Genomic DNA, 12,476 nt, shown 5'->3' with positions numbered 1-12,476 from the left:
GGTAGGAACTGGCCCCCGCCACCTGCCGGTCAGCAGCCCTACCCACAGTCAGGCCGCGGCTGCCCTGGCCTAGTCCCAAAATATGTGAGCGCCGCCCCTTTCTCCCGCCCCGCTTCCCCGCCGCGCCCGCGGGGTCGGGGGCTGCGCGGTTGGCGCCTGGAGCCCGGCCGACATCCCAGAGCGGGAGGGGGGAGAGGGCCGCGGGGGGCGGGGCGGAGCCTCGGCGCCTCCCGGAGCCTTATTCCAGGCTGCACGCCGAGGAGCGCTCAGTCGACCCAGGGAGCTGCGCACGGCAAGCAGCTGGCTCTCTCTTGCTTGAGGCACTAGGGCTCGGGCGGTCCGACAGACGGAGTGAATAGAGAGACGCCCAGCGGCCGCGAGCTCCGCGCAAATCCCTGGCAAGCTTGCATCCAGAGGCCGGCAGCCGACCGTGCCCGCCGGGATCTCCAGCGCCTCTCCAGCCCGGCTCCCGTGCCAGCGTCCGGTGGCCGCCGCCCCCCAAAGTGATTGCTGCCTCGCCACCTCCGCCGAGTCCGGGACCATGAAGCTGCTGCCGTCGGTAGTGCTGAAGCTCTTTCTTGCTGCAGGTAAGCGGGCTGCCGCCGCTCCCGGAGGTCTGGGGGGATGGGGACTCTCTGCTGGGGGCACGGGGGAAGATCGCTACAGCGTCCCCGGCGCGGGCCACTTGGTGGGGCCCGTGCTCCCTGGCTGGCGGGCGCCGGCCTCGGTGCATGGCGACGGGGGTCTGGACTGGGGGTCTGAGGCGGCCTCGCCCCTTACCCTCAGTGCTTTCGGCGTTGGTGACTGGCGAGAGCCTGGAGCGGCTTCGGAGAGGCCTGGCTGCTGGAACCAGCAATCTGGATTCCCCTACTCAATCTACGGACCAGCTGCTGCCCGCGGGAGGCGGCCAAGGCCGGGAAGTCCTGGACTTAGAAGAGGCAAACCTGGACCTTTTCAGAGGTGGGTGTGGGGGCAGCCCATCCTCGGACCCTGGTGATCAGTTGAAGTATCATAGGATCTGGTGTTTATGCCGATTGGGCACACCTGTGGTTTGGGGCTTTTCAAGAGAGGACTTCAAGGAAAAACCTCTTGGCCGGACAAGCTCCCTCGGGGATCCTAGAACGTAGGTCCTGTTGTCTTTCTTGCCCTCGTGTCTCACATGCCACTTTGCTGACCTTCTGCATACTTGGGGGCAAATTGAGACAGGCAAGGTGTTTGGGTTTTGTGTGTTCTTCTCTGAGGTAAGCTGGGTGACAGGAACAAGGACTGGTTGAGATGCTTTCCCTAGACTTTCTATGTAAAAATGTGCGCAAGACCTAATTTCCGTATTAATTGACTGTTATGTGTAAAATCACAGATGTGGAGATGCTAGGCACATACCAGGTGTTGCAGGATTGGTCTCCTGCATCCACCTGTCTCCAGGCTGGGAAACAGTGGGGCATGAGGAACACTTGGTCCTGCCAGATGAGGCCAGCACCTCTTGGGGAGGCTGTGAATGGCGAGCACTGAGACCCTAGAGAGCTGTTTTGATACGCTGGGTGTCCACAAATCCTTCACAAGCCTGGATGCTTCCTGACCACTTTGAGACCCCCCTGAGAGGGGCTCCAGGGGAGGAAGGGCCAGGTGGGATCCTTCAACCAGCAAAGGTGCTGTGGCCAAGTACATACAAGCACAGGGCAGAGTCCAGAGCCTCCAGTATCGCCTGCTTCCCTGCCCCTAGTCACCTGCAGAGATTCTTGAGGGTGGAGCAGAGACTGAGCCCTGGAGCCCCGGAATGACTATATTTGGTTGGAAAGATACCCACCTGTTCTAGCTCCGCCTGCTTCTCTGCCACTCTTCTTCTTCCTTACCCAGAGATTCCCTTAGGTGCTGTCCACTCCAAAGCTGAGGCTGGGCTTTCACCTTCCATCCTCTCACAGTAGCCCTCCGGGGCGGTGCAGGGTGGGGGTGGGGGGTCACCCCTGGCCTGAACAACCTGGATTCTCCTGGTCCTCTCCTAGGCAGGGCAGAGCTGGGCTGTGACTCACTCCCCACCCACACAGCTCCTCATACCTCGCAGACCTGACTCACTCCCTTTCCTCGGCAGGAACCCGGCTGTCACCCTGTCACTCTCTCCCTCCCTTTTCTGATTGGCTTGGTTCTCCTGCCTCAGTTTCACCACAACTGTGGTCACTAATTTCCTCTGAGCATCTGCCTCTTCTGAGTTCTGAAGGGTCCTGGGTCTGCACTGTAGGAACAGAGGACTGTGGGACTATTGGCACCTGTCTCTTCTCTTTTCTCGGGTTTGCTGGGCAAAGACTATTTTTCAAGTCTAGGGAATCCTGTCACCTGAAATAAGTAACTGTTACCATTTAGTAAGTGTCTCCTGTGTTCTAGTCACTTAACATGTTATTATGAATTAATTAGTCCTGTTGCAACCCTCTGAAATAGGAACGCCTGTTCACTTTTTACTGAGAACCCCAGGGTTCAGAGAGATTAAGGGACTTACCCAGGATCACATGGCTGAAATTCAAGCACCATTCTGCTGACTTCAGAGCCCATTCATTGTCTCTTCCTGGCTCAGCATCCCAGGTGCTCTGGGCTTGCCTGGAGGAGGACACTGCTGGGGTGTATGAGGCACTTTAGTGTGTTGGGGAAGCGCACTGGATATGGAGTTCAGAGACCACACTTCAGATCCCAAACCTGCATGACCTTGGTCAAGTCACTGCCTTTTGGGACCTCAGGTTTTTCCTCTGAAAATGGAAAGCCATATTTTGAAGTCAATTCTACTTTCAGAATCCTAGGCCTCCAGTCTAACAATGTATAATGCTCACCCTTCTGCCAGACATGTGGCTATAGCCATAGACAGGAGGCGCCTTTTCTTCTGCTGGAACAGGGGAGGGAAGACTGGCGTCAGACCCCTGGGCTGATGGGCATAGCCCAAGGTCAGTCCCCGCTGGATGTCTGTGTGAGATTGTTTTTCCCCTTTGAAGCATGGAAAGAATGGAGAGAGCCATCATTGTTCTAGTTCCTTCTGATAGTTCTTTGCTCTCCGTCTTTCTACCTCTTGGGCACCCCATCCTAGAAAGCAATAAACGGGACATCTGGGGATAAATGTAAATGAGCCTTCGAGAAGTAGTGAGCTGCAAAGCGCACCGAGCAGGGTAGATATTTTGCTTGATGTCAAAAAAGCAAGGCTCTTTGAAATTAGCACAATATTATAAATCAATTATAGATCAATAAAAATATTTTTAAAAATTAAAATCTAAAAAAATTTTAAAAAGTTAAGAAGCAAGTATCTGACCAGGGATGGCCTGCTTGCTGTCCCTGAGCCGGGCTCTGGTCTGGGCTTATGGTACCCTGGTGCTAAAGGGTACCCCAGAGGGTACCACCTGGATATAGGCATTATTATTATTTTAGGAACCTCTTTCCTCTAAAATACCCTCCAAGTGCCTTCTTCAGAAGCAGTTTTTATCTCTGACACTGTCTTCCTGCAAGTGGGTCACTGAGTGCAACATCAGGAAATGAGGCTGATTTAAGGCCAAAATAGAACCGAGTGGGTGTGGGGGAGTAGGAGATGAGGATAGACAGTGGGGTGGGGGTGAGGTCGGTAGAATTGCCCAATCAGCTGCAATTACTCAACAGAAGCTAGCATTCTTAGAATGAAGTTCTTAAAATGAGGTTGTGAAATGCCTTTGTTGGGACCCCCCCCCCCCCCACCAGCCTCTACTTCCTCTACCACCTTTGAGTGGTCTGCCCAGATTCTGGTCTGCCCAGATTAGGTAGAATCAAAGTGTCCTTCCAAACACTGTGTTGTTCTGATTTTTTTGTTCCCTTGAGGGAGTCAAAGGCTTAACAGGGTACTTTTCTACTGCAGCTGCTTTCTCCTCCAAGCCACAAGCTCTGGCCACACCGAGCAAGGAGGAGCGTGGGAAAAGAAAGAAGAAAGGCAAGGGGTTAGGGAAGAAGAGGAACCCATGTCTTCGGAGATACAAGGACTTCTGCATCCATGGAGAATGCAAATATGTGAAGGAGCTCCGGGTTCCAACCTGCATGTAAGTGTCCCTTCCCTGGGGCTGTTATCAGCTCACTCTGTCAGCCTAGTGGTTGTTCTTCCGTTATCACTGTTCCTTGAATTCATAAATCCACTCAGTTTCTTCTCACTCTCTGGGAGGAAGTTGGGAGGAGGGGAAATATTTTTAGTCAGCGGAAGGGGCTCCCCCCAACATAGGATGCAATTTCCTGTGGCGTGGGTTTGTGACGCTCTTTCATCTTTGGGGGCATTTCCTGCTTGCTCAGAAATGAGCATGTGACTAGGAGAGCTGACACCTGAAGGCAGGTTCTTCATCTCTGCCTCATGCCCTACTCCAGATGGGAGAAGCGAGTAGGAAACATGGCAGAGTGGGGCTCCTGGGTGGAGTGCAGCTCCCGTGGCCTTCTTTGCCAAGTCCTGCAGGCAGGTACGAGGTGCCTTTGGACGTGTGCTGTGCAGGTGTGCGCAGACAAATGTGCATGTGAGTGAGCAGATGTGGGTTAATTGTAAAGCATGGCAAGATTGTACAGAAAGCAATCATTGTGGGAGCAGGGAGAAACCCTTCTTCCTCACCCCAGCGAGGGCCAGGATGTGGGGGACGTGGTGGGTATTGACCTTTGGCCATGGGGGTGGGAGAGCACTTCCTTTGTGCAGGATTAACGGAAAATAGAACCCGTCTCAGTAGGCATCAGCCCCCGGTTAGACAGCACCACCCCTTCCCTGGGCAGGGGTGTGGGTGGAGGGGCCATGGGTTCCCCAGCTACTCTGCTAGGCTGAGCCCAGCAAACGGCTGCCTTGGCAGTCCCTCAGGGATGACGACACTGCCATGCTCTGTGGCAGGCATAATGTCGCCACTGTGCCCGAGACCCACACCCACATCAGGCTGCAATCATGCCCTCTCTTCTTTGGGCTTGAGTTTCTGTGGGGAGGCAGCCTCTGTGACCTGGGAGACTCTGGACAGATCAGGAAACTACTGTATGCACACTGCCTCCCAACGTGGCAGGAAGGCTTGACTGCCTGGCACTTCTGCTGTGATTGGTACAGATCCTTTGATTTTTTTTAAAGCTTCCTTTTGCCATCTGATCTCATATAGCAGAGTTGCCCTGTGTTTGGCAGTAGGATCCATCACCCTCTTCCATGTCCACAGTCACTTGTGGGTCCTCTCCTTTAATATCTGTATCAGGAACTTGGTATTGGATGGGGGTGCTTAAGAGTAACCTAAACAGTCCCCATATTATTCTTCCAGAGGTCTGGGGACAGGGCAGGGAATGTTAGTCTTAAATTTGTAAAATGGCCTCATTAACACAGGGTGGAGGCAGTGACTCTGAGGGGTGTCAAGATGGATTGAGGCCAGGAATCTCTCTGGGCTGAACTGGCCAGGGCACTGGTGAATGGACTTCCATCGCTCAGCTGAGAACCCTTGTAAGGATGCTCTCCTGGAGAGCTGGGCTCGACCCACCACCTAAGCCCAAAGGACCTAGGTAATGGTGTCCAGAGCCAAGCTGCCCCTAGGGATGGTGATGAAGACTGTGATGATGCCTTCTCTCCTTTTTCCTGGAGCTTAACAGTTTACATTTAATACGAATTGAGCCCAACAGGTATATATTGAGCACCCACTTGGTGCCAGTTAATCTAGGGGATGGGAAAATATAGCCTTGTATTCTCAAAAACACTCTGCTGGGTAGGCAGGGCTTGCTGTCTCTACTTGAAAGATAAGGAAACTGGAGCCCGGAAGTAGGAAATGATTTGGTTTGAGATCAGCAGCTAAATAAAGTGGGTGGAAATAGGACAGGCACTCAGGTGCCTGACTTCCAGTCCAACATGCTTTTCATGTCCCCAGGCTGCACTAGGTGTTGGCTTGCTTCCTTCTTCCCCGTCTGTTCTTACAGAGTTGGAGCACAGTTTTATAGAGCACAGTTATTATACTAGAGGTCTCTTAAGGCTTTTACTAGTTGAAGAGCATGTTGAAATCTGACATGACAACTTTATGTCTGCTTCCGAGGCAGATTTTCAAGGGGCTGGATTCTGGGTCTCATTTTTCTGCCTCCTGCCTCCAGCCCTTGGTACTCAGGGCAGCAGGCAGCAAGAAGACACAGAGCTCCTGGTTTGGGAGAATGTGACATCTGGGCACCTAAATCTGGGGCCCTTTGTGGCTTCTTCTAGCCTCCAGACCCAGCAACCGCCAGCCAGGGTGTGTCCAGGCTGCCGTGGTGAGCTTGAGGCTGGCCGGCTTCCTAAACCAGCCCTCCGCAGCCATCATCCACAGGAAAATCCTTTTGTGTCACCAGCCAAAAGTTACCCTCAAAGAGCAGTTTCCTGGGGCTCCTGACAAGCTGCTGACCCAGAAATTGACTGCAAATTTCCTGTGGCTGGAGGAAGCGTAGGGGCAGTTAGCCTGAGGAGGACTCAGGGCTGAAAGAGGGCTCTACTTGGCCGCACTGCCAAGATGCCAAAAAGCAATAGTGAGCCCCCTTCCCCTTGACTCTGTCTGACTCTGGTACCCCTCTCCTAAGGATATGGACAGTATCTTCTGGAATCTGATTAACTCCCACACAAGTGGGATTTGGCCTTTTATTCAGTGCTTTTATCCATATTATTTCATTTGATCTTCACAAAGCTCTAGTGAGGTAGGCACTTATTATTCCTGTCTTTCACATGAGAAAATCAAAACTTGGAAACGTGACCTTCCCTTGCTCCAGATCACCTGGCTAGAAATAGTAGCAGAGCCAGTCTGGAACTCATATATGCGGAGTCGCCTCTGCCAAATGGTGCCCCTCCACCTCCTGGGATAGGCATGGAGAAATCCAACTTGGAAGATGTCTGTGAACTCTAGAGGGTTCTGTTATAATACACGTTCTGAAATGGGCCACAGATGTGGGTAGGAGGAGCACGTCCCGATTTGATGGGTCGCCGGCTCTGGGCAAGAGACATGATCTTGTCACCACCCTGGGATGCTTGGAATGCCCCTTCCCTGGGGGAGCCAGGAGTTGTCTACAAAGGGAGGGGGAGGTGGGTAATATTAGGATGTTTACATTATTATCCTTTTGACTCAGGGTGGCAGAGGGGGTGGAGGGATTATGTAACTGAATTGCGGGACTCTGAGGCCAAGCTTTATTTCTATCATCTGAGTAAGTACCTGTGGGGTTTGAATGATGGGCTTAAAGTGAAAAACAGACTCAACTTCAGCTCCCCTCCCCCCAGGAAAGCACAGTCTCTGAAGTCAGCCAGATTGCTGAGTTGAATCCTGACCCTACTCTACCACTCACACGCTGTGTAGTCTTGAGCAGATTGTCTAACAGAAGTTCAACCTCAGTCCCTTCATCTTTAAAATGGAGATAGTAACTCCTACTTCAGAGGGATATTTTTAAGAAGAAATGATCCTTGTAAAGCCATTAGCACAGTACTTGGCTCCTAGTAAACCTGTAATGTGTACTATTAATTATTATTTATTTATCATTCAAGATACTAATAATTGAGAAATCAGAGTCAGGCAACCCCCAGAATCCTTCAAGCCCATCAGATGTGTGTTTCCTTGGGGTAACCAACACTGTTCAGAATGGAAAGAATTACCAATTTGGAATTTGGCCCTTCTGCTCTCTAGTTTTGAAACATTTGGCAAATTGTTTACTCTCTTCTGACCTTGATCTTAGTCTTTCAATATGTAAAAGAGGCTATCCCTGCCTACCAGGGTGTTGTCTTAGTTACGCTAGTTGATAAGAATAGTGTCTTGTAAACTGTAAAGTATGGTGCACAGGTGATGTTCCAGGGGTGCTCCTGAGAGCATCCTGTATGTCCTGGCAGGAATAGGGGTCATTGTCTTGCCCACCTGGGTTGATGGGACAGTTGTGTGGAGAGGCTGGGCAAGGAACTGTGTGTTGTGCTGTGGGCCTGACCCACCTTTATCTTGCAATGAGATGGTTCTCCGGAACGTGCAGGAGGTGGGAGAGGAAGAGGTGCTGGGCAGGTTGGCAGGGGCAGCCCATCCCCTGGGTCTGCATAAATCTGTTCCTTGGAACTTGCCTGCTACCTCTCCACAGGAAAAAGGGATGCTTTGCTGTGAGGAACCAGGTGCCTCACCTTCTCCCGAGAGGATGAGCAGTTCAGAACAACGGGCTCCCAACTTCTTGGTGCTTCCTTTTGCAGCAAATGGCCTAAAGGCCATGGGCAGACAGTGCCACCACATCCCTGACTAGGCATTCGTGGGTGCGAGTGAGCAGCACACTGAATTCACCATCAGACAGTCTGCATCTGTGTTTCTGCCCTGCTGTGTGACCATGGGGAAAATTGCTCTGCCTTTCTGTGACATGGGCTTCTACGTACATCAAAGGATCCGTGGGATGCTCAGATAAAGAAAGGGACGTGAATGTGCCTGATCAACTGTGGGCATTTCTCAGTCTTCCCAAGAGCCTCTTAGAAGAGGCTGTTGCCTATGATTTCTTTCTTTTTCTTTTTGGCCATGCCCTGTGGCAAGGATCCTAGTTCCCTGACCAGGGATCAAATCTGCGTCCCCTGCCTTGGAAGCACAGAGTCTTAACCACTGGACTGCCAGGGAAGCCCCTGATTTATTTCTTGAGTGAAAAAAACCGAGGGGGTTGTTTCTGATGTTCTAAAATGCACTGGCAGGACAGCTGGGCAAGATGTTTTTCTTGCTTTGTTTGCTTTGTCTTGGGATGATAGCTGGATGTTCAGAGGCCAAAGGCCAGAATTCAGCTTTCAAGTTGGGCCTTGCACCCAGGGCGAGCTGCGAGTTAAATGAAGGAAACTTGAGAAAAACGACTCCTGGCAAAGGAACAAAGCCTATTAATAGGCTGGGCAGTGGCAGAGAGGGACTGGCTGCTGGGAGCCTCGGTGGGGAAGGCTGGGTTTATTTCTGGGTCAGAGTGATGAGGGGCCTCACTAGAGGCAGTGATACTGAATCCCCTCAGTTCAGCCCATCAGCTCTTGTGCCTAAGTCCTCTGAACTGACTGAAACAACATCTTTACACACATGTAGTTAATCATCCACGCGTGGAACATATCTAGCGAAAACCTGCAGTCCTTTCTTTTTCCCTGCCTGGAGCAGGAATCTGGGGCCAGAAAACCAAAGGGGATAAAGAAGGGGAGGGCTTGGAGTGAAGGAGGAAGGCCACAGAGCCTTTAGAGGGGCTTCCAAAGAGCCTTGTACTAGAGAAGAATAGAGGAGCAACAGGGATCACAGAGACAGAGAGGCCGAAGCTGTGAGGAGTGGGATTTGGCTTATGTAGGCAGCCTATCACCAGGATTGAAGCCAGACCACTAACTTCTCTGCTTTGTTCTGTTTTGGACCAGCTGCCACCCGGGTTATCACGGAGAGAGATGCCATGGGCTGAGCCTCCCGGTGAAAAATCGCTTATACACGTACGATCACACAACCATCCTGGTTGTGGTGGCTGTGGTGCTGTCATCCGTCTGTCTGCTGGTCATCATGGGGCTTCTCATGTTTTGGTGAGTGTTACAGGCTGTTTCTGCCAATCACTTCTGTTTCTTCTTCTTTAAGGTCTTTTATCTGATGGTCACATGAGCCCTCCAAACCTCCAACCCCACCCACTACTCCCCCTACCCTCCGCCAAATCCTGGGCTAAGAGCCTGACTGACGTTTCTGGGTATGGGCTCTCCAAGAGCCTGGCTTCTTTGGTATGACATATGTCCAGTGTCTGGAACCCAGGGCCAAAATCGCCAGGTCATAGGAGGTCCTCTTCTCCTAGCAGGCTCTGCAACCCTCCCACGAAGCCACATCTTCACACAGTTCTTTTTCCTGACTCTGTTTTCTGTTGGCATCAGGATGTGATTTGGTCATCAGAGCATGGGTGGTGCTGTTGGTATATTTTTCTAAATCTGAGGCTTCTGGACCTCAGGCCATGCTTCTGATCCTGCTTCTGTTCTAGATCAGAGGGACCTACTGAGTGCTCTGTGCCCATTTATAAGCGGTGCAGCTCATCTGTTGTGAGACCTGGATCTAGTTACCTGTCTTTCTAAAAGTTGCAATCTTGCAGGGATTGTAATCTGTTCCCCTACCTCATAAAGTTGTGAGGATTGTATAAATGAGATGAAAACTCTTAGCAAATTGTGACCTGCTATTAGAGACAGGCATCCTTTGGATATGGGCATTTGGACCTTTGGCCGGAGATCTGTTGACCCACCATGTCCTCTGGGTTTTTTCAAGTGTGAAGAGAATCACTGGGCCAGAATCTTTTAGAAGGCCAGCTCTGGGACCCGCACCTGTTATAGCAGGCAGAGCTTGCTCACAAAACTTACCTTCCTCAGGTACCACAGGAGAGGAGGTTATGATGTGGAAAATGAAGAGAAAGTGAAGTTGGGCATGACTACATCCCACTGAGAGGAAACTGCGCTCAAGGTAATGGTCCATCCTTTGCCCCATGGTACCATCACCACCTTTCCTGGACCTAGGAAGAGATCCAGGCATGCTGGATTCTTCTTTCTAGGCATTCTTCTCTTGACCTAGGAGTTAGGAGGCAGGCTACCATAGAGTCAGGGACCCACTGCAGAATTGTTTTCAAGAAGGTTGTCAGTGCTGTATCTCTACTTAGGGTGAAAGTTGCCAGAGAGATACCCAAGAGAGATGCCTGAGAAGACAGTTCTCCCATCCTCTACTCCTCTCCTTCCTATCCCTTCCCAGAAGATCTTTCCACTTCTTTTTGTTGTTGTCATTTGTTTTTAGATTTTCCACTTCTTAAAGCTGGACCTAGGAGACTCTTAAGACCTCTTAAGCTGTGTTCAGCTTTAAATACCTTCTTCTTGTACTTTAGGCATCAGCTGGGGACTGCTACCTCTGAGAAGATACAAGCTGATCACAGATTCTACAGAGGGGAAGGACTTCACAACTAGCCATGAAGATTCCTTCATCCCCAGTTGCCATCTAGATTGGGCCTCCCATAATTGCTTTGCCAAAATACCAGAACTTTCAAGTGCCAAACAGAATATGTCCAGTGGGATCTGGGTCAGAAGAAAGCAAAAGTGAGGGACCTTTGTGTCCTCCTGATTCTCCTGCACCAAGCCCTACTTACCCCCATATGTTTGTTTGAACACTTCTCTTCTGGATTAAAAATGCCAGTTAAATTCCATATGCTCCAGGATCTCTGACTGAAAAAACAGAAGGAGAGGAAGAAAGAAAGATTTGGGGACTGGAAGAAAGTAACAAAGATCGAGAAGCCATGTACTCAAGTCGCCACCAAGGGATCTGCCATTTGGACCCTCCAGCGCTGGATTTGATGGGTTAACTGTGAAATACCATAGACCTGAGAACTCTGAATTTTGGGACTTCTACCCAGATGGAAAAATAACAACTATTTTTGTTTGTTTGTTTGTTTGTAAAATGCCTCTTAAATTATATATTTATTTTATTCTATGTATGTTAATTTATTTAGTTTTTAACAATCTAACAATAATTTTTCAAGTGCCTAGACTGTTACTTTGGCAATTTCCTGACCTTCCACCCCACATCCCCCACCATCTGGCTCAATATTAGACTCTTCTGCTGCAAACATGAGATGGCTCTGTGACCCATCTGTAGTCATCCATTGTCTGTCCACATTTCTGAAGATCTTCCATGATCAGAGTGCCACAGGGGGAGTTTTGTATGGTCAGGATGTAGGAATTAACTTTGTCAGATCCACTCTATGAGTTGGACTGCAGTCTTGCCTAGGCGATTGTGTCTACCGTTTGTGTTTTGAAAGCCCACGGTGCTGATGTCAAGATGTAACAGATATCAGTGTTATCCTGTGTCCTCTCCCTGCCCGATCCCAGAAGAGGTTGGGCTTCCATGCCTCCAGCTTTCCTGGCCCCTCACTCTCTGTGGGCCCAGGTCCGCAGAGTGGGAACTCACTGTCCCTTGTGTCAAGACATTTCTCTTACTCCTGCCATTCTTCTGGTGCTACTCCATGCAGGGGTCAATGCAGCAGAGGATAACCTAGAGAAGGTATTCGCAAAGAAAAAGGCTGAGGAGGAACAGGAAACATTGGAGCTGACTGTTCTTAGTAATTGATAACCTACCAATTGCTATAGAGAAGGATGGAGGTGAGGAGGGCTTTTGTGTAAACACACCCACCTCACCCAAACTACAAAGGTATGCTGTCATGGTCCCTTCTGGAAGTTTCTGGTGCCATTACTGAACTGTTACAAACCTGTATTTCCAAACCTGTATTTCTGAAACTGTATTTCCAAACTTGGTTCATATTTATACTTTGCAATTCAAATAAAGATAACCCTTACTCTGTAGCCTTCTGTCTGCTTGTTTTAACTGGGAAGTGGTTTAATGTAGGTCTTTTCTAAGCCCTGACTCTCTGCTGGGCTCTGCACCAGGTCTGTTTATGTATACTATCTCAGTATCCCCAACAACCCTGTGTAGGAGCTACTGTTGTCCCATTTTTCCAAAATCAGAAACTGAAGCTTGGAAAGTCTATGTAACTTGCCTGAGGATACCTAGTTG

The 12,476-nt window shown here is 50.3% G+C and overlaps 1 protein-coding gene across 2 annotated transcripts; it reads left to right on the top strand.

Annotated features, from left to right (window-relative positions):
• The first annotated feature begins 239 nt into the window (after positions 1-239).
• HBEGF (heparin binding EGF like growth factor) lies at positions 240-12,255 on the top strand. 2 transcript variants are annotated; one of them, XM_065918689.1, is made up of 6 exons: positions 240-587; positions 787-960; positions 3,857-4,034; positions 9,320-9,475; positions 10,295-10,385; positions 10,710-12,255. In XM_065918689.1, the coding sequence occupies exons 1-5, from the start codon at positions 542-544 to the stop codon at positions 10,365-10,367; spliced, it is 627 nt and encodes a 208-aa protein (XP_065774761.1). In that variant the 5' UTR covers positions 240-541; the 3' UTR covers positions 10,368-10,385; positions 10,710-12,255. The 2 variants fall into 2 exon arrangements, with proteins under 2 accessions (XP_065774761.1, XP_065774760.1); XM_065918688.1 differs by having other exon boundaries at positions 242-587; positions 10,798-12,255.
• Positions 12,256-12,476: the final 221 nt, after the last annotated feature.

The sequence above is a fragment of the Muntiacus reevesi genome, chromosome 1 (assembly GCF_963930625.1).
Source record: "Muntiacus reevesi chromosome 1, mMunRee1.1, whole genome shotgun sequence".
Lineage (NCBI taxonomy): Eukaryota > Metazoa > Chordata > Mammalia > Artiodactyla > Cervidae > Muntiacus > Muntiacus reevesi.
This window is presented reverse-complemented; position numbering and strand designations above follow the sequence as displayed.

Bases quoted from the DNA above. Each gene is read 5' to 3' on its own strand.
- HBEGF (XM_065918689.1), top strand. From the start codon at position 542: ATGAAGCTGCTGCCGTCGGTAGTGCTGAAGCTCTTTCTTGCTGCAG. The intron at 588-786 runs GTAAGCGGGCTG...CCTTACCCTCAG, and splicing joins GAAGCTCTTTCTTGCTGCAG to TGCTTTCGGCGTTGGTGACT. The intron at 961-3,856 runs GTGGGTGTGGGG...TTTCTACTGCAG, and splicing joins AAACCTGGACCTTTTCAGAG to CTGCTTTCTCCTCCAAGCCA.